The 22408-nt window shown below is 38.0% G+C and overlaps 1 protein-coding gene across 1 annotated transcript in view; it reads left to right on the top strand.

The window, feature by feature from the left end:
• The window catches only part of LOC100461955 (collagen alpha-4(VI) chain-like), an 89528-nt gene that overhangs the window by 47842 nt on the left and 19278 nt on the right, over positions 1-22408 (top strand). Inside the window, exons 21-32 of the mRNA XM_054552577.2 lie at positions 3054-3116; positions 5056-5118; positions 6197-6259; positions 6765-6827; positions 9693-9743; positions 13947-13982; positions 14087-14149; positions 15411-15473; positions 16675-16710; positions 18038-18074; positions 20379-20390; positions 20480-20973. Coding sequence (XP_054408552.2) covers positions 3054-3116; positions 5056-5118; positions 6197-6259; positions 6765-6827; positions 9693-9743; positions 13947-13982; positions 14087-14149; positions 15411-15473; positions 16675-16710; positions 18038-18074; positions 20379-20390; positions 20480-20973 — 1044 coding nt within the window. The remainder of the gene's footprint in view (positions 1-3053; positions 3117-5055; positions 5119-6196; positions 6260-6764; positions 6828-9692; positions 9744-13946; positions 13983-14086; positions 14150-15410; positions 15474-16674; positions 16711-18037; positions 18075-20378; positions 20391-20479; positions 20974-22408) is intronic.

Raw genomic sequence — 22408 nt, forward strand, 5'->3', positions numbered from 1 at the left:
ACATTTATTATTTATTCATATTAGAAACATTTCAAATATTCTCTTCTAGCTATTTTGAAATGTACAATATATTGTTGTTAACTATAGTCACCCTACTATACTATCAAACACTAGAACTTATTCCTTCTATGTGACTCCATGTTTTATGTATTAACCAACCTCTTTTCATTCTCCCTATCCTCAATCCCCCTTCTCAGCCTCTGATAACTATCATTCTACTCTCTACCTCATGAGATCAACTTTTTTAGCTCCCACATGTGAGACAGAACTTGTGATATTTGTCTTTCTATGCCTGACTTATTCCATTCAGTATAATGACTTTTAGTTCCATCCATGTTGCTGCCAATAACAGGATTTCATTCTCCTTTATGGCTGACTTTTATTTCACTGTGTATATGTATCACATTTTCTTTATCTGCTCATCTGTTGGTGGAAACTTAGGTTGATTCCACATATTTGCTATTGTGAATAGTGCTGCAATAAGCACGGGATGCAGGTAACCCTTTGATATACTGACTTTCTTTTCTTTGGGTAAATGCCCATTAGTGGGATTTGTGGATCATATGGTAGTTCTATTTTTAACTTTTTGGGAAATCTTTATATTGTTTTCCATAATGACTTTACGAACTTATATTCTTACCAAAAATATGTATCCCTTTTCTCTGCATCTTTGCTAGCATTTGCTGCTTTTTGCATTTTTGATAAAAACTATTCTAACTGGGATAAGATAATATCTCATTGTGGTTTTCATCATCAGTGATGTTAAACATGTTTTCATATACCTATTGGCCATTTGTATGTCTTTTGACAGATGTCAGTTCAGATATTTTGCCCATTTTTTAATGGGATTGCTTTTTTTTTGTAATTGAATTGTTTGTTTGTTGTATATGCTAGATATTAGTCTCTTGTCAGGTGAATAGTTTGCATGTATTTCCTCCCATTCAACAGGTTGTCTCTTCACTCTGCTCATTGTTGTTTTTTTTTTTTTCGGTTCAGAAGCTTTTTGTTTAATATAGTCCCATTTGTCTATCTTTTATGGCTTCTTTAAATTGTTCTCTCTGATGTCAAGGAGAGTGCTGGCTGGGCTGTCTGAGGTTGCATGAGGTTCATTGAAAGTTTCCATGGTGATTTTTTTCATGAAAAAGGGAAAGTTTATATGGTTCTCTGCCTCCTCCCCACCCTGCTATAACATTTCATTTAGATTGAAAAGAAGCTAATATCCTAATATCTTAGAGTAGGGCTTTCATTTCTATTATTTATTTCATTTATTTCTGTTTCATTGCTCTATATGCCTATTTTTATACCAGTACCATGCTGTTTTGCTGACTATGGCCTTATAGTGTAGTTGATTTTTAAAATAAGAGAGATAATTACAAATATTGTCAGGCTTCAGGATGAACTGTGTTTATCCACCATGTCAGTGGTTTGCTAGTTGACTCAATGTTGGAGCACTGGTCATATAGGCCCATAACTCCAAATTACAGCATTCCTTGGACTTTGGGAAAATCTGGCTCAGTATTATCTACAAAATTAGATCTGCTGGCCTTTGCAAGATGTGTAATAAAGTGGAATTCTAAATATAATTTTATTTACGGAAAAGGTTATATTTATGCCAAACAAATTGATGCATACCTTTTTTGGCAATAAGGCAAGATTTTAAATTTGCTGTTTATGATAAAATTGAGAATATTATTAATTTTTTTAAAGGTACATAAACCCACCACCCCTCTGCAAGTATTTTCATGTTTTTCTGTTCTCTTGTATAAAAAATAAAGGATTATTATAATGTACATAACATTTTATATTCTGCTTTTTCCTGTTTCCAAATCTCCCTATTATCATTTTAGAACATTATGTTTTACTCTATTGAAGTACCGTGATTTACTAATCTTTCTTATGTTGAACATTTAGGTAATTTCTGTTTTGTTGGGTATCGTGGTAATTGACGTGAAGAATGTCAGTGATGTGTATTACAGGTTTTTTGTTTTGTTTTCACTTTTGCTCCACTCATATTATTTTCTTAATATAAATGTATAAGCGTAGAGTTATGATAGAGTCTGAACATTGCTATATATAGCCACATTGTTTTTATAAATGTTGCACTATGAATATCACTAATGTGATATGCAAATTAGACCACATTTCATAACCTGGTTCAAAATTTCTAGCTGTATTCCTTTTAAAATTTGGTTCATATTTATAAATCTAGAAATCAACTCTTAAAGAGCAGAATAACATAACAGGAATGATTAATAGAAGTACTGAATAGTTTCAAAAACTGATGAAGCACGAGTAATTGATCCACATATTGATTAAATTCTGACTTTGAAGTTTTTGCTCTTTGCATATCTATGAATAATTAATAATCTAGTCAACATGTGAGCAACATGAAAAAGAAGGCAGAACAATTCACAAAATGGATGTTATCCTCAATCTTGGAAAACATATCTTCTCTGCAAAATGAAAATATTAATTTGTGGGATAAATTAAATCCATTATAGAATGAATCATTTTAACAACTCATCCTTTGCCTAGAGAGCTAGCTTCTTGCTATCAAGGTCTGTAGGGTTTTAAAGCCACTTTCCTGTTATTTTCCCAAGCACTTTTTGTGCCTTTCTCAGAGTGTCATGTTTATTGCTGTGATCAACATTCTGAGTTTCCTTGTATGAAATAAAAGACCTTAATGCCCTTGAATGTTTAGTCTGTATGCCTTAAAAGGAAGGACTGTTTAGGAACCAGTTATTACACAAAATAAGAGTTTGGGTTATTTAAACAAAGTATTTTTGCTCCCATCACTAGCTGAGACATTGGAAGGAGATGTGCAAAGACTGGGAAAGGCCCTAAGAATCTGGTCTTGCCTTTTCCCAAGATAAGTGTAAATACCCACATTTCCTCTTCAACTTCATCTCCTAAGAGGATTGATCACAACCAGTCAAATCTTGTTTGAGTCTTTCTCTTGTGGTTTCAAGTGATATATTGCAGGAAAAGCTGCTTTCAATAAGAACACTAAAGATGGCTGGTGAACTCACTATAAGTTTTATTCATTTTGACAGGGTGTGCCTGGAGAATCCGGTGAACAGGGTTACCAAGGAGAGCTTGGGTATCCAGGCTCACAGGTTGTATCTGGGAGCTTCGTTTTAGTGCTGAAGGATATTTGTTTGAAATTTTAACTTCATTGTTTGATAATAATTTAACATAAATCAGAATGGCTTCGGATGCATCCTTTCCAGGGCCTCCCAAAGAAAATTGTAGAGTCCCTTTTCTGAAAAGATTAAACCACAATAGCTAATATTTATTGACCTCTATGTTCTAGACACTGTCTAAAGCACTTGTATTAACTAATTTAATTCTTCAATGGGAGGGAGGTTATTATCCTCACTTTACAGGAGAAAAATAAAGAGGGAATGGAGAAGTTAGGTAAATTGGCAAAGGTCACACAGCTAGTGAGTGGTAAAGCTGGGATTCAAACTCAGGCAGTATAGTTACAAAATCAGTGCTCTTGATTACTGCCTCTGAAGCTGTGTATTCAAATATGATTTAATTTACTAAAATTGTATTCACATCTTGGCATAGTGGTGTGCATCTTTCATCCCAGCTACTTGGGAGGCTGAGGCAGGAGGGTCACTTTGAGCCCAGGAGTTCAAGGATGCAGTGAGCTATGATGGTGCCATGGCACTCCAGCCTGGGCAACAGAGTGAGACCCCATCATTCAATTTGGTAGGAAAAAATCAGTAAAGTGTTTACAGAGTATCTATTATGCACAGGGAACTGCTAATAGAACTGGGACATTCATACCATTAAGGCAAGGGTCCTGCCCTCAAGAAGTTCATCCAGTGGGGTTTTGTTAGGTTATCAAATGATAACTGGAAATTTAAACTTTCAACCTGTTCTTTTGGCATCATCTAAGCATAACCCAAATCTGTCATTCTATAGCCCTTCTGGAGCACATTATATGTATTTATTTTAAAAAACAAATTGTTTTTAAGTATACTCAACTTGAAGAACTTTGGAACAACAAATTTTACTAATATATCAAATCATTCTCCATAATTAAAAATCCTATGAGTGTCAGATGATAATTTCAGAAGGTATCTGCTGCTCTTAGACTTGCTAAAGGAACTAAGAAAAAAAAACGATAGTCAACGTGTAATTAGAGATTATACTTATTTTATGATGGAAAATAGTATCTGAACTGAAGGGAAAGCAAATAAAAGATGTATATTTTTCCCTTTTCTTTTTGATGACTGGCTCAGGACCCTCCACCACTATTGTGTCCCTGCTTTCCTGTCTATACCCACTTCATTACACAGCTGATTGGAAGTGAAGCAAGTCATGCTGGAAACCATGAGCAAGATAATCAATAAAACCTCTCCTTAATTCTCACTTTCCTGCTGGGATGCGAGCGTGATGGTCTATTTTAATAGATGATTGTCAATACCTCACCTAGGAGAGTAGAAGCCATGGTCAATCGATACTTCTAATATGAAAGTGTTTCTCAGAAAAGCTGGAAAAATATTAAAGTGTCAAAAATCAGCAAAGTAAAATAGATTGGAGAGAAAATGAGCAAATCCCCAGCAGTGTAGTCAGTGAGATTAAGCTACTTAAATGCACCCTTGGCTCTTGATCAAATCGAAAACACAATCTCTTGTCCTTAACCCTCGTGTGTATAAGGAAAAGGTTCATTCTTCAATGGAGATCAATAGCCTCGCTGCACTCTCATCACCCCTTTAGGATTTAAAATTAGTTGAGTGAATTCAAATATAAAAGCAATATTCTCAAACTTTAGTACTCATCAGATTCACCCGGAGAGATTGCTAAAAATAGAGATGCTGAGGACTCACACCCTCTGCTTCAGATGGCGTTGAGTTTGAAGTGAGTGTTCTGGGGTGCTTCAGAGTGCAGATGCTCCCTGATTAAAGTTTGATAAATGAGATAGTGATGGGTCAGGGAACCTTAATTTGTGCTTCCATTGGCATCCAAGGTGATTTTGTGGTTACATGGAATATAAATGACTCTTTAAAAATTGATTGCATTTTAATGTCATCTTTGGATCAGGGACCAAGAGGAAGGCAAGGACCACCAGGAACTTCTGGACAAAAAGGATTAGTGGGTGCTCAGGTAGGTTTGTAAAACAGCTACAATGCAGCTACTCATTAACACTGGCTGATTCATACCCCTGAGTGTTCCTGGATAAATAACATAAAGCCACACTGTTCGTTCTGGGATATGGGGATATCAGGAATTTCTGGAAAAGCTGATTTGATGCAGTAGATATTGATCATCTGCTATGTATCTTCTTCTACTCTAGGTAAGTTGTGGGAATATAGTGACCAATGAGATATGGGTTTAAACCTCGAGGGTATGTAATACAAGTTCATACTTAGCTATAGTAAAAGGTGAAATAATAGTACCATATAAAATTATAAATAACTAATCTGCTCCTCACAAATATGTAAGGAAGCATTACTATACCAATTTTATAGATAAGGAAACTGAGGCTAAGGGGAATTAAATGATTTGTCATCCAGATAGTAAGTGTCTGAACTGACTTCCAACTTGGTTCTTTCTAGCGCGTGCTTTACTCCCCAGCTAATATCTTGATGGTTCATAGGATGCTCAGATAGATTGAGATGGATGATTAGAGTGGCTTCCTGCGGAAATGAGCATTTGAGATGGCTTAGAAACATGAGCAGCGTGATTAGAGTCAGGAATGAGTCTCCATCAGGAAACTGAAAATAGCAGCTCAAAGATGGCCAAAGCAATAGTTCTGCTATTTTTCTGCCTTGATCAGGAAAAAAAATCTAGCCTTATAACTGATTATATTATTGTCAATCTCAGTTGAAAATATCTTCAGTTTGGAGCAGGTGAAAGTCTAGGTTTTTTTTTTCCTGATCTCTTAATCAAATAATGTTTCCCCCTGTAGCATAGAAATGATTCCTTCAATTCTCAGTATGTGGTAGATGTGGCCTCCCGCTCCCCTATCCTAACCTCCCCAGCCCATAGTGTAAGTGTGTATATTATGCATTTTATATGTTGGAGGATAGAATTAATTGTATTAAATATTAAAGGTTAAACTCCCATCTCTAAGGTGATTCATGAGCATATTACCAGTTACAGACTATTTCAATAATAACAAGAGAGACAGACAGTAAACTTTGTGGCCCTGGTGGTGATTTTGACCACGGTCTTGTTGCAGGGGAATCCTGGGCCTCCAGGGACAAATGGTTCAAAAGGAAAAGCTGGACCAAGAGGAGTGAAGGTAAATGTCAGATAACACGCTCTTTCTTGATTGTAGCTTGAGAGAACCCCTTGGGTTTTCTTAAACAAATCTTTACTTATCACTTCCAGCATACATTTCTGATATGGCTGGTGATGCTATTGACTGAAGGCAAGACATATAGATGAACATATAGAAAAATGAATCACATGTATAAGTAGACAAAGATGTATTGACAGATAGATATACACATGGATTCACCACAAATATAAATGTGCATATCCAAATTTAGAAAAAGGCATAGTAATATAAAATTCTGTAATTGATGTTACATACCTGGTGCTGCTAATTTTCGGTACCACAATTGTTACTATGTTTGTTAGCCATCCATATTTAACAAAGCCTAGAGAAAAGTATTTACCTTAGGCTGTATGGCATGCTACCAAAACTTGAAAGCAGTGACTCTAAAATCTCTAAGGAAAATGACACAAAATTGCATAATCTCATAGAAGAAAATTAATTAGATATTTTCTCTTTATAATAAAAGGGAGAGATTGGTGTTGCAGGACAAAGAGGCCCACAGGGTCGACAAGGACCAAGAGGGCAACCTGTAAGTCCAGTTTCTCTGTTTTGGATTCTTGATTGAATTTGTTTGCCATTTGTTCTTGTTTTACATAAAATTCTAATGTTTTAAATGTATGAAACCACTTTTATTCAGTTCAGAATATAGATACCAGAGAAAAGAAATCAGGCAAATCAGGGAGATATAGTCTAAAAAATCTCAGTGTGCACCAAGCTGAATTTTGATGGATTCATCTACCACAGCATTAAAGTGTCTTATCCATATTTTAGATTCTGGTAAGAAATTATGAAAAAAGAGGTTTGATAAACAAAAATGGCATCAGCTTGATGTAATAAATTGAAATGGCTTTAACATCATTGCTGTGAACACAAAATTTTAATATTCTTGATGAATTAAACTCATGGTTCCAAATATGACATAACCACTAGAGCTCTTGAGAATCAAAATAGTCAAAGTTTCTGAGACTTCTTGCATAAATTAAGAATCCAAAGATGACTTGGAATTTATTTTGCCTTCTCACATATTGAAGAGCAAAGTGCCAATGTCTCTCATCTGTTTGACAATGATATTTTATAGGCATTTGAGTCTTTTAGGAATACAGAGATGTTCAGTGAAACATTTTTGTTCCAGGGCAACAAATAAGACAGCCAGATCAGCAAACTTTTAAGAGTGTGGGTTTGATTATCCAGAGCACAGAAATAATCTTTGGAGACCAAAGATCATAAAAGATTTCCTTTTACAAGACAACACTTTCAAACACAGGGCTATGCATTTTTACTTTAGTTATCACCCTGAACAGGAGAGCAACTTAGCTATTTTATGACTATTTTCAAAAGACATCTCCAAAAATACAGAGTTTGGGTCTCGGGGGTTGCAGATGATGGAGGTTCTGCACATCCTTCAGCATGGAGAAGATGGAGTAACAGCAAATGAACTTCATTATCACCGCCCCCGGCCCCTGCCAAGAACTCATTTTTGGCAATCTTCTGTCTTATTTTTCTTTCTTTTCTAGTCTTTCAGACTTTCCTATTTAGACCATAGGAATCTTTTTGTGTCTTCAAATTTTTAATTTTTCTTCTCAACTGATCTACCTGGTTTAGGGGAACTCTTTGTTCATTCAGAAAAAACACCTATAGGGTTTTGAATTTACTCTTTATTACAGTAAGCTCGTTGTCTGTCTATACAGATGCTAAGCTCCTTGGTAGTGTCATCATTTTCATGATTATTATCATCACAACCACTGCAACCTCCACCATCATTATCTTCAGCAATAACATCACAACTACCAGCATCATCACCACCATCACCATCAATACCACCATCACCATCATCACTATCACCATCACCACCACCACTACTACCATCATGACTACCACTATCACTATCACCATCATCATCATCACCACCACTACCACCATCACCATCACCATCATCATCATCACCACCACTACCACCATCACCATCACCATCATCATCATCACCACCACTACCACCATCACCATCACCATCATCATCATCACCACTACCACCATCACCATCACCATCATCATCATCACCACCACTACCACTATCACTATCACCATCATCATCATCACCACCACTACCACCATCACCATCACCATCATCATCATCACCACCACTACCACCATCACCATCACCATCATCATCATCACCACCACTACCACCATCACCATCACCATCATCATCATCACCACCACTACCACCATCACTATCACCATCATCATCACCACCACTACCACCATCACCATCACCATCATCATCATCACCACCACTACCACCATCACTATCACCATCATCATCATCACCACCACTACCACCATCACCATCACCATCATCATCATCACCACCACTACCACCATCACTATCACCATCATCATCATCACCACCACTACCACCATCACTATCACCATCATCATCATCACCACCACTACCACCATCACTATCACCATCATCATCATCACCACCACTACCACCATCACCATCACCATCATCTTCGCTATTACCACCACCATCACCGTCACCACTACCACCAACACCATCATCACCATTGCCACCACCATCATCATTACCATCACCATCACTATAATCAGTCACCATCGCTACCACTATCACTACCTTCACCACCACCTTCACTATTACCATCAGCACCACTATCATTACTGCCCTCCTCCGACACCATCACTACCACTGCTACCACCAGCGCAGACTAATTACCATTTATCAAGTACTGCCTCTGTGCCTTACATTGTGCTAAGCACTTTTCATACACAATCTCACTTAATCTTCCCAACAAGTATACAATGTAGATGATACTATTATCCCTATTCTACAGATTAGGAAACTGAAGTTTATAGAGGTTGTGCAACTTCCCTAGGGTCACTCAAACAACTAATGTTGGAACTGGAATAAAAATTCAGGTCTGTCTGCGTTTATAGTCTGTACACTTAATCACTAAACTATATTGCCTATATTCCAATCTTTTTCTCCAAAGTCTGTGCTTTTGTCTGGTGATTTACCAATTCTAGAGCTTCTATTTTTACTTTATCTCACAAGGAAAGCAAGTTTAGCCCAAGGGAAACTTTGTACAGTTGTGTATGGCTTCCTACAACCAAGGTATCATCTTGCTGATGTACAGATGGGGGTTTAAAAAACCTAAAAACTTCCTTCTATTGTGGTCTTTCAAAGTTTTAAACTCTTATCTTCTCCAAATCTGAGTGTTTGTCCTATGAAGGTTGTCTCTCAATCTCCATCAAGCCCCGTTGTTATCCTTACTTCCTTGCATTGTTGATTTATCCGAGGGTTCAGATATTATTATCAACCAAGTGTTAGTCTGCATGACTCTACAATTCATCTTATATGTCATTTTCTTAGGGTCTTCCTGGTTCTGATGGATATGGACATCCAGGAAGAAAAGGAACAAAGGTGAGGGTAACCTTACAGGGTATTCTGAACTAAGGACTATAGTTTTTATTTTATTTTATTAAAATAAGTGTTATTTTCCAAGTTGTATGCCAGGAATGTTTTGTACATATTTACAAAATGTTTTGGTCACCAAAGCTCCCTCCCTAAAAAGTAAAAATTGATTTTGTCACTCTCTTATTTAAAAGTCAAACTTCTTCCCTCATCTTCCACATATATGTCAGATATTCCCTCCTCAGCTCTGGGAATGCCAGACCCTTTCTCAACTTCCTTGCCTTTGCAAATGCTTGTGTTTCCATTTGGAATGTGCTTCCTGATCTCCATCTCTTGGACAATTTTTACTCATTTTCTAAGACCCAGTCAAGTACCAACTTCTCCTTGTGGAAGCAGCCTTGGTCTTCCCTGGACAGAATTTGCTCTCCTATACTCTGTGTTCCTAAAGCACGTTCATATTTCTGCAGTAGCTCCCTTCTGTCAATGTTGTATTATAATTTATTCTTGTATCTCCCAGGCTGTAAACCTGACAGCAGCATTGCACTTTTGTTTTTCTGGAATTGAGCCTGGCAGAGAGTAGGTGCTCAATAAGTGTATTTGAATGAATGACTGCCACTCTCATAAGAAGCTTGTATTTTAATATGTAGTTAAGTGGTCACTGACAGGTCTTAAAGCATGGAGGTCACATGGAACTTGTTGAGCAAATCAAGTCTCAATACCCACTGTTATTCTGGATGCTTCAGTCTTCAAGTTACATGTATTCCCTCACAAAATAAGAAATTACTGGGATGTTTAGTGATTCTTCGTTGCTTAATGATGTCAGGACTCTGGGCTGGCTTCTCTGCAATTCTCTTGTTTCCCGGTGCCTGCAAGATGGCACCACTGCCATTTTATTGAGCAGAAAAATGCCTCAAACATAGTAAGTTCTCAGTAAATATCTATGGAATGATGGGCTATGGGGAACCTCAGTGATCATCTAGTTTAGCTTTGTCAATTTACATTTCAGAGAATTGAGGCTTAGAGAAGTGAAGTAACTTGCCTATGGTCACACAGCTAGTTAGAGGCAGAGGTGAATGTGGAAGCTAGTCCCTTGAAATTCCATCCAGGTAAACTAAATTTTTCTCTGCTATGGACAAGTTTGCATAGCAGGGAAATTCTGGGTGGAATTCAAATGTGTGTGGTTTGAACTACATGTCAGTTTGGAGCTAAGCACAAGTGCAGTCTTTGTTTATTGTGATACAGCTAACATTATGGAACACAGATTCAGTCCATATTTGCATGAATTTTTCTTTGCAAGATGTAATGGCCTCACTTTAAATGTCTCATATTGCTGATTGGCCAGTTGACTACATTTTCTTAGTCTGTTCACTCCCCTTCTCTCTGAGTTGACTATTTTACACCCTCTCCTCTCTCCTCAAACTTCCAAGATCTGCTTTGTCTTCCATACTTAAAGCAGATGATCATGCTTCCTATTTCATGAACAAAATTGAAGCAGTGAGAAAAGAACCTCCATAAATGTTCACCACCAAGTAGGCCAGCCTACTTGCCTCTGTACCCATACACCCTGCCTTCTCTCCTACTACTATGGACGAGGGTCCATGGTCTTACCTAAGACTAATCCTTGCCTCCTAGACTGGATTCCACTCCCTTTTGCTTTCCGAGGCTCTCGGTCCATTTTTTTCCCCTGGGCAAAACTCACTGAAGGAGTAGTTTATACCAGTGCTTCTCAACAGAAGTGATTTTGCCCTCCAGGGGACATTTGACAATGTCTGGAGATGTTTTGGTTGTCAGAACTCAAGGAGAGGGTGCTGGCATCTATTGGGTAGAGATGCTGTTTAACATCTTATAATACACAGGACAGCCTCTCCCAACAAAGAACCATCAGGTCCAAAATATCAGTGATGCTGAGGTTGAAAAACTGACACTCAAGCCTTCACTCCTCAACCCTCCCCACTCAACTACACCTGCTTTAGTTGAGGTAAACCCCATGTTGCTAAATTCAATGGTCACTTCTCTGATCTCATTGTGCTCCATCTCTCAGCAGCATTTGACAGATTGATCATGGGTTTATTCCTGATTTTTTCCCTCACTCAACTTCCAGTGCATTCTATTTTCCTGGTTTTCACTGTCTTCTCTTTCTCATCCTGCTTTGCTAGATCTTCTGGATGTTCTTGACCTTTAAGTATCGGAAGACTCAAAGCTCTATTCTCATACCTTCTTCCCTCTTTACTCACCTCTCAGGTGACATTTCTTGGGGAAATCCAGTTCCATAGCATCGATAACCATCAATCCTGTTATCTCCACTTTATCTCTCCAGCTTGGACCAATATCCTAAACTCTAAAAATATTTCCACTTGGTCATTTAGCAGGCATCTTAAAATTGGCATATCCCCAAACAAATTTCTTCTTGTTTTTTTGTTTGTTAACATTTTGTTACAGAAAAATTCAAAAATAAAAGTGGAGACTAGTATAATGACATTCTCCTGCCTCACCCCATGTTCCCATCACCTAATCCAAACAATGAACAACCCCTGGCCAATTTTGTTTTGTTTTATTTATACGCCCACTCACTTATCCTCCCACCATGCTGATTTCATACCCTCTTCTTCCTCCTCAAACCTCCAAGATCTGCTTTGTCGTCCATATTTAAAGCAGATGATCATGCTTCATATTTCATTAAGAAAATAGGAGTGAGGAGAGAACCCCTACATATGTTCACCTATTGTAGGTCATGTGATATATGGGATTTACTTCAAGATAATCATATATTCCATGCGTAGACATTTCAGGTTGCATCTTTAAAAGATTATTTAAAAATGTAACCACACTACCATTCTTACACCAAAGAATTAATAATAATCCTTTAATATTATCAAATATCCAGTCAGCCAAAACTGGTTCCCTTAACAACCTACCCCTCCTCCAGCCTTTCGTATCTCAGGGACTGGGAACTTCATCCATCCAGTTGCTCAAAACAGACACTTGCTGCTGTCACTGATAAATCTTTTTCTCTCACTCCCACATTTAATCCATCAACAAATAGTGGTAAGTCTATCTTCAAAGTACATCCAGCATTTTATCATGTCTCACAACTGCACTGCCACCCTCTGGACCAAGCCAACATAATTTTCCATCTGTGTGATGGCAATAGCCACTGAACTGGTCTCTCTGCTTCCACCCTTGCCTCATATAGTTAGTTCTCCATGCATCAGCTAGAGACATCTTTAAAAACATAGATCAAGTCATTCCTTTATTCAAAGCCCTTCTGTCGTTCTCCATGTCACTCAGAATAAAACCCACTGTTAACATGGTCTATAAGAATTTACACCCTGTGGTCTCTGTGAACTGTTTGTCTTCATCTCTTCCTGCCTGCCCTCCTTGCTCCACTCTGCTTCAGTGTTCCTCAAACATGTCAGCACATACTCTTCCTCTTACTTCAGGGTTTTTTTTTTTTTTTTTTTCACATACTCTTCCCTCTGCCTGGAACGCTCTTCTGCCAGAAGTCTGCTTGTTTTCTCAATTCATGCTGGTCTTTGCCCAAATGCTGCCTTTATAAAAAGGCTTTGCCTGACTACCTCATATAAAATAGTGTCTCCTCATCCTTTGATACACATAGTTCTTTATTCTTTAATACCCTTTCTGGAATAACATTGATCTCTTTCTCACATATTATATATTTCTTTGTTCATTTTCTTCCCCACTAGCTTGTAAGTTCCATGAGAGCAAGGTCTTCATTCTGTTCACTGCTGAATTTCCTGTGCCTAGAGAAGTGCTTGGAAGATAAGAGATGGGAATAGATATTTGTTGAATGAATGATTGCTTTGTAGTACGCCTTTGGTTCTGACAATGAGCACCTGCTTCCCAACACTCAATGTGGTGCCCTCTCCCTTGGTTTCTGTTGGATTAAACCTCAGGTTATTTAAACTGAGAGATAAAAATGCCCTACGGAAAAAGTTTCATTACACAATATACTAGGGAGGGGGGAGATTTGTAAAAATTATTTACAAGTCGTTTCATGTTGAATTAGAGATATGAAATATGGCCACTTGAGAGCAGCTCAAGATAACAACTGTTGCTATAGTTGTTTTTCCTGGCACCTGTTTTGAGTCTATTTCCTCAAAATTATAGTGTCTTCTTTTTCCCTAAGGCATGTCAAGGAAATTTCTTAATCACGTGACATTAAATAAGACCTTATCTCATTTCTGGCACTAGGGTGAACCTGGATTCCCTGGCTATCCTGGTGCACAAGTAAGAAGATATATTTCTGGGCCTGGCAACTGGTAGGCAGCATGTGTCATTTGTTTGTGCTTATTTTTCTTTACACTCAAAGTTCTGCTTTTGATTCTGTTAAGGGAGAAGATGGTGACCCTGGCCATCAAGGAGAAAAGGGGGCAAAGGGAATAAGAGGGAAGAGGGTAAGAATCAAAGAAACTTCCTAAGATCTGTAGAAGCCCACGTCATTACAGAAGTACATTTCCACTGGAAGCCCATTCCTGCTCAGTCAATGCTCATTCCACACCTTCCTTTGGCTATCCCACTCCCCACTTAATCCCACTCTCATTTATCTCCTGAATACAAATACAGTTTACCAAGCCATAACAACAGAAAATCCAAGTTGGGAGTTTTGGTTTTACAATACCAACCTTTTAAAACCAAGTTTGGGAGCACCTCTGTCTTCGGTAAGTCTAGACATCATTTGGAAGGATATCGTTTTAGCTGTTGAGCAAACATTACTGTTTCTTTAGGATTCTCCCAACCCTTAACTTTCTCTTGCTATTTTTAGAAAAGATTCTTGAGAATGTAGTTGCCATCTTGGTGGACTTTGAGTCCACTGTGCTTTATACAGTCTCCGATTAAAAATCAATTCCTTTATGTTCTCAACACTCAGCCTTGAACAGCCACAATCACTGGCAGCTCTTTTTGAAAAGAGTAAGCCTGTGGATATCTAACATCCTGGTAATGTTTAGCTGATCAATGTTAGAGACCAAGGTCTTCTAGGAAATGGACCAGTGTTTACTGCAGAAAAGAGGAAAGGAAAGATAATGTATGTTTTCTAGGTGCTCAAGAATTAGCATTTCCATACATTGGCAAGGACATAAAGAAATATTTGATCTGTGCCTAACTTGGCTTGCTGCTGGCTATGGTTGCTCTGATCAACTAACTTTTATTTCTAGTTTCAAATAAAAAAAGATAAAGGATTCACTGTATTTAGATAACACTGTGTCATTTCAAATACTTGGAAGATGAGCAGTGAATCTATGGCCACCATGTGCCTTTTCTGAAACACTGAGAACCAGAAGGTGGTAGGGAAATTTTTCCTTTTTCCTGATGTCGGGCCCTTAATGCAGACATCCTGCATTATTTTTATTATATAACCTCAAGACTCAACAGAGTGTATTGAGTCATATTTTAAGGGTCTGTCTAGAAGTGTGTGTTTGTGTGTGTATGTACACATGTGCATGACTGAGGTTGGGTATATAGGGGGGAGTTTGGATGGTTCCCACAAAATGACCTTTCTCTCTTTCTGTTCTCCATGTCTTATCCCACAGATATACAGTTTATAAACTAACTGGTCAATAGCAGACTCATTGGCATTAGGAATAATAACATATCAAAGTGGATCTGATGGTTGTAATCAAGGAGGAAGCTTATTCTTCTGGCTTGGTCTTTTTTTAGGGTAATGCTGGCTTTCCTGGATTTGTTGGAACTTCGGGTGACCAAGGCCCACCAGGACAAATGGTAATATGTACGCTTCCTTTTTCTTTTGTTTTCAACTGTTGTATAAAAATAAATGAAGATTTGATAAGAAGCATCTCTAAAGAAGAAATGAACATCTGGGACAAACAGTGGGATCAACATAGAGAATGGGGTACATTTGTCCTACAGCATATTAGCTTCAAGTCTTTATACAGTATATTTATTCAACATATATTTTTACTTGAACATGGGGAAGATATTGGAGTGGTTGGAGATGTATGAACCTAAATAAATAAAATGATGCATAAAACTCACTGGAGAGTGAGTTTATCATTGTTTATCATTGCAAACAAGATGAGCAACAATATTTATGCAAAACTAGGGGGAAAGCTTAACAAAATATAATATTTATATAATCTTAACTAACAATGTTGCGAGTCCACTAATATTTTTAAAATTCCCTGGAACATCATTTGATATGAAAGGAAAGACTTTGAGGCTACGATCCTTCTGCTCTGTGCCTTGTCCTAGGAGGCCGGACTGTCAATCCATGAGGGATGGCACAGTAGGTCAGCCATGGATTGAACCTGGTGGTCTCACTTGCAGTCTAGGGTTTACTGGAGAGGTGCAACAAAGTCAGAAAATAAAAAATTTTAATGCTAGAAGGACCATTCATGGCATTTTTACAGAAGAGGAAACAAAGGCTGAGATGCTGAGATAATTATAGTGCCCTGCCTGAGGTCATAAGTTACCACCTTGTAGATTATAAATAAGAACAATGATCTCTAGACTCCCAGAGGTTGGAGCCATGAAGCTCTAATCTGAAGGTTTCCAGAGAAGACTTCTTGTTCAGTATTAGGGCAGAAAAAGGGTGGTGCTGGGTGGCCTGAAGAGAAGGGATAAGGGAGGAACTAGGGTCTACTTTAGAACTATCGATGAATGGTCCTGGGATCTTCGATAGCCCTTTTTCTGAATGTGATCCTAAACTATGGTTTCAAAATGACCTGGTCCTCTAAGAGTGTTTCTGTCTAGGCCTTCTGGACTCAGAGGTCTTGGATACACCTCTTAGGCACTCTGGCTTTCTTCCTAAAGGAGTCAGACAGAACTCTAGGGCTGGGAGTGAAGGACAGAAGATGGTCTATGTAGTGTGGTAGAGTTTTTAAGACTCTTTTGCCAACTCTGTAGAAGAATGTGTTGGATCTCAAAATTTTGCATTTTAAACTCAAGTTTCCATTCTTTCCAGGGTATCAAGGGCCCCAAAGTTTTGGTAGATATGACGGTAGGTGAAGATTTTAATTCCAAACTTTATTATTATTATTATTATTATTATTATTTTTGACATAGAATCTCACTCTGTTGCCCAGGTTGGAGTGCAGTAATGTGATCTTGGCTTACTGCAACCTTTACCTCCCAGGTTCAAGAGATTCTCCTGACTCAGCCTCCCAAGTAGCTGGGACTACAGGCGTGTGCCACCATGCTTGGCTAATTTTTGTATTTTTAGTAGAGACACGGTTTCATCATGTTGGCCAGGCTGGTCTTGAACTCCTGACCTGTAGTAATCCATTTGCCTCAGCCTCCCAAAATGCTGGGATTACAGGCGTGAGCCACTGCACCCAGCCAAAACTTTATTCTTCTTAGAACACAAAGCTTTCCACTTTCACAAAATAGAAATCTGTTAATCTTAAAGAGTCTTTAGTTTTTTCCTCTTACAAATTCTGTTAGTACTTTAAGTTTATAGACTTTACTCTGAAATGTTATCACCAAGTCAAATAAAAATAGTAGAATGGTATTTTAAATCTAGCAGGGAATTGGGGTGTTTTTGAGCACCACTAGTTGACATTAAAAAAGGAAAAGACTTTGAGGCTACTACCTTTCTGTAATGTGACTTTTTGTAAAGCTCAAAAACTGCTTATAAAGTATTTATAAACCCACACACAGGCTTTTGAATAGCACAGGTTTCTGTGTTTCATGGAACACTTGAAAACAATCTCAAAAGTTATGACAGCGTTTCATCTCCCAAGTACAAAAATACTATTAGGCAGGGGGTGGGAGGTGTGGAGGCAACTGAGGAGCAGGAAGTGATGAGGCCTGGGATGGAGAGAAGAACAGAACAGAGAGGAAGGGATCGAAGGAAAGAAGCAGAATGACCAGGTGAGGTGTTAGGGGTGCCTGTCTTGGCAGTCATTCTAAAGAAGTGATATAGGAATTGCTATTATAATATAGAGTGCCAAGAATTGAAAGCATTTCCTTGCATTCTCTGCTGAGATTCTTTGATTTCAACTTCTTCAAAATCAGGTTTGATTCCATTACTTTGTAAGGCAGATTTAAAAAATGGGTACCCCTTATCTACCTATCTCCAAAAATATGGGCACTATATTGCACACACATCTTTTAAATGTTTTAAAATATCGACAGGATTTGGAAATGTAATTGTAGAATAGTCTCATCTGCTCTGACAATTTTTGGGTTTTCTGTCGTAGATTAAAAAGCTTCAGATAGGCACTGATAACACCCATATGACATTCCTAAGGTGACGTGTGAATAAAAATATGCTTCAAGTTAAATACTTTTTCCTTTTTCCTGTTCTCCCCCCATCTTTTTAACAGCCTTGCAAAATTGTTGATTTCACACGTGAAAACTGCCGTAAGTTGTTTCGGAAAGGCTCAAAAGGAGCCAGTGGTATGAGCTGGGGATGGATTACGGATTAGGGGCATAAGTAACCTGAGGCTTTGGCTGAGGTTTGGAAGGTGCCTTATTCATTGTGAAAGGCTCTTATAAATTCACCCATTGGGCCCAGTTGCCCTTTAGGTAAGTAATCTTTCCCAATGTGGTCTCAGAAATAAAGTGGATTGACAGCATGCCATCTCAGCAATGAAGAGAAGCTCCACTGAGCAATACTGTGCCCCAGGAGATGTCATAACTGCACGCCTGTGTGCCTACGTCTTGCTGCTTCTTATCACAAAACAGAGGAGCTTTGTTCTTTTTATGTAACCCTATTAAATAGGAGGGATCAATAGTCACCCTTTGAGAAGAAATCTGTCCTATTTTATTTACAGTTGTGTTTTAAAAATGGAATTATGAACAATCCAATCTTAAGTAATGTTTTGTCACATCCCCAAGTTGGAATTTATTATGTTCAATGCATTCCAGGATATTTGTGTCCTGTGATATGTACATTTACCTACTGAACGGCCATGGGGTGAGAATGTTGATTTGGCAAATTGCTTAGTTTGGAAGTTTGGGTTTTCTCTGCAATCATCCTGCCCTTCTTACCCTAACACTTCCATGTTCTCTCTGGTCCCATCCAGTGGCTGTTCAGAGAGATTCTGGACTTCTTTTTCTTAGAAATCATAAAGAATAATACCGTCAGTGTGATTATGAATTAAAAGAGTCTCAGAGTCGACCATATAAAAAGTTAAAACCCTTTTACACTGAGGGATGCCATGAAGTAAAAAGTAAACAGAAAAGTGGGAAAAAATAGTTTGCAATATAAGCAAAGGATACAGGCAAAGGAACTAAATTCCTTACTATATCATGTTGAAATATAAAAGATTGCTACTGCTCAATCATTTTTATCTGCAAACACAGACATTGCATAATGGCTAAACCTAAATGTAAAAATAAAAAAACAAACACCACTTTTAGAAAATGGGCAAAAGACATGAATGGGAGATTCAGAAAAGAAAATATACAAATGTACAATAAACCTGTAAAATGTTCAACTTCACCAGAAGTCATACAATATAAATTAAAACAATGAGATACCCATTTTGTTTCTCAGATTGGAAGTGTTTTAAAAATGCCAGAAAAATTCCTATTCAGATTAGGAAATGTGTAAGAGTACATATTGCTGGTGGGAGTGTAAATTGATACAACTTTTCTGAAGAGCAACTGGCTGGACCATGCATATAAAATCAATACTTATAGAGATTTATATAGGGCTATGATTGGACAAATGTGCACAGATACATGTACAAGTATGCTCCTCATAAAGGATCATCTATATAGTAGAATAGATGATATTGCTCTAAATTTATTGATGGAAAAAAATCATTACATACTAAGTGAATAAAGATTCAGAATAAATATATCTTAAGCTCCAAGTTTTATAAAATGAAATGAAAAAATGAAATAATTATATATTTTGTATTTATATACATAAATACATATACATGATGAATTAAGGGTAATTCTTTTTTTGTTTTTTTAGTATTTTTTTGAAAATGTATTACTTGTATACACACACTTATATATAATACATATAGTTTATAATTAATATATATGTAATTTTATGTGTGTATATATTGTATACATGTATATAATATAGTTTCAGAATAGCTCAATGTATTCGTTAGGTTTAAGTTCATTTGAATGTGACCTAAATCCTCAGTAACAGTGGTACAAATGTTATTTCTGAAACCATAGGCTGGAACTAGTAAGTTCAGGTTGATATGGAGCCTGTGGTGGTCAGGGATTAGTCTCTTTATATTTTCCTGCTTTGCCATTGTGTGTATATGGGATGTTCTGTTCCCCAAATTGCTTCATGGTCTGAAACTATATCAGGCTTCAGTCATCACATCTGTATTTCAGCCATCAGGGAAAGGAAGGGAAAGGAGAAGAATATTTTTTCAAAGTTTTACCTATCATCTTTCCTATTCTATTACCTAGAATTTGTAAGATGGCTAAGTTGGGAAGTGTTGTCTTTGTTCCAGGCATCCATATGCTCAATCCAAAATTGGGGGTTCCATGACTATAGAAAAAAAGGGAGAATGGATTTTGGGGGACAAGTAGAGATCTCTGCCACACTCAGCAGGAGCCTGAGAAGGCCATGCTTGAATTTCTGAGAAAAGATGGTTTTTCATATTGAAGCACACACATGGGAAAGGTGCGACTGCCTACATATGCTAACAATGTCTTCTTTTCTCTCCAAAATAATTTCCCTTCCAGTTTGTTCAAGAGGTAAATAATATTCCTTCTTACTCACTTCAACCCTTACCTCTTTCAAGGCATTACAGAATATCTTAAATCTGTGTATCTGTTGTCTCAAGGTACTTCCAAATGCCCAGCATTCCCAACCGAATTGGCCTTTGCCTTGGACATGTCAAATGATGTCTCCCCATTGGATTTTGAGAGGATGAGAGACATTTTATTGTCTCTGTTGATGAAGATGGAAATAAGTGACAGTAACTGCCCAACAGGTGCCCATGTGGCCATTGTTTCCTACAATGCCAAAACCAATTACTTGGTTCGTTTCTCAGACTACAAGAGGAAGGTTGCACTCTTGGAGGCTGTCAGGAACATCACCCTGGAGCAGTCATCCGGCCGCAGGAAACTCGGGGCCACCATGAGGTTTATGGCGAGACATGTGTTCAAACGTGTACGCTCGGGTCTTCTCATGAGGAAGGTGGCTGTGTTCTTCCAGGCGGGCTGGGCCTATGATGCAGCTTCCATCAATACAGCCACACTGGAGCTTGCTGCAGTGGGCATCATCCCCGTGGTCATCACCTTCACAGAGGGGCACAACCTCCCAGGCACCCTGCTGGTATGTAGGGGGAACCATAAGTGGGCAGGGAGCCGGGGGTGCTAACACCTGGTTTCTACCTCTCCATCAAGGACCACATGAGGAATGAGAGGTGTTTAGGGAAAGAATTTCCCTGGAATTGATGTGTATGCAAGGAGTGAGGGCTCTCAGTATGGCCCATATACTGGTGCTACTCCTAGTACCCACTGGCTAATCTTGAGCAAGCTATTCTGTGCTATGTGCCTCATGTACATTATCTTACTTAATGAGTCCCACAACTCTGTAATGTAGGTGTTATTGTTTATTTCCATTTCCAGGATAAGAAAACCAAGGCTTATGGAGGTTAAATATATCGTCAAGTCCAAATAGTTAGTTAGTGGCAGATATTGTCTGCCTCCAGAGCCTGTGCTTAGCCACTATGCTAAACTATATCATTGGAGGTCAGAGAATATAATTTTCTTCCTTTTTGAAAACCAGAATATAACATACATACTCATGTAACAAAGTGGACAAAGTGCAGTGATTTTAAATGTACAGATGGATGAATTTTTATATATGTTTAAATCCCTGTGACCGATACGTGGTTCAAGATATAGAACACATTCAGCACCCTGTAAATTTTCTTCACGTTCTTTATGCAACCATAAAGCAGTTACTCTCCATGGTAATTGCTTCTCTGAGTTCTATCACAATCAAGTACTATTTGCCTGTTCTGGACCATCATATATATTGGGTCATACAGTGTGTACTCATTTGTATCTGGCTTCTTCCAGCCAACATGGCATCTCTTCTTGTTCCTCCATGTTGTGTGTGTGGGTAGTTTGTTCTTTATTATTCCTGTGCAGTATTCCATTGTATGTATACATAATCATTTATTTACTTATCTATTCTCCAGAATTTACTTTCCTAATTGAAACCCATGCAACACACTCTCATGGAATATCTGGGATGATTTATCAGAATGAAGAGGGATTTTCTTCTTAAGAGATTCCGGGCTGCTTATGAATGTTAGGTTGGATCATGGGACATTGGCAATATTTCACCAGTTTTGAGCTGCAGAAATGGAAATGTTATATGGTTCAACATAATAGCTGATCAATTCAGCCCATTTAATTTTCTCTGAAGGTTCAGTGTGCAGCAGAAGTGGTAGGTGAGAGATTTTGTTGACACAGCTTTGAATATGCATCTAAGAATCAATAAAGTTGTGACAGCTTGCAAACTGTAGGGAAGAATGGACAAAATATCTTGAGTTGAGAAAGTTAAAATGCAGAGGATGAGTTCCTTGTTCATTCTTACATCCCTCTTGCCTAGTATGATGTCTGTACAGGGTGGGTTGGTAGGGTACATCCTCAACAACTGCTAGAATGGATTTATAAAGGCAAGGTATAAACAAATAGCTAATTAAATTAGAGATGCAGCTTTTGTCTTTGGCTCTCTCATCAATAGTGAGGTGCCT

The sequence above is a fragment of the Pongo abelii genome, chromosome 2, assembly GCF_028885655.2.
Source record: "Pongo abelii isolate AG06213 chromosome 2, NHGRI_mPonAbe1-v2.0_pri, whole genome shotgun sequence".
NCBI lineage: Eukaryota > Metazoa > Chordata > Mammalia > Primates > Hominidae > Pongo > Pongo abelii.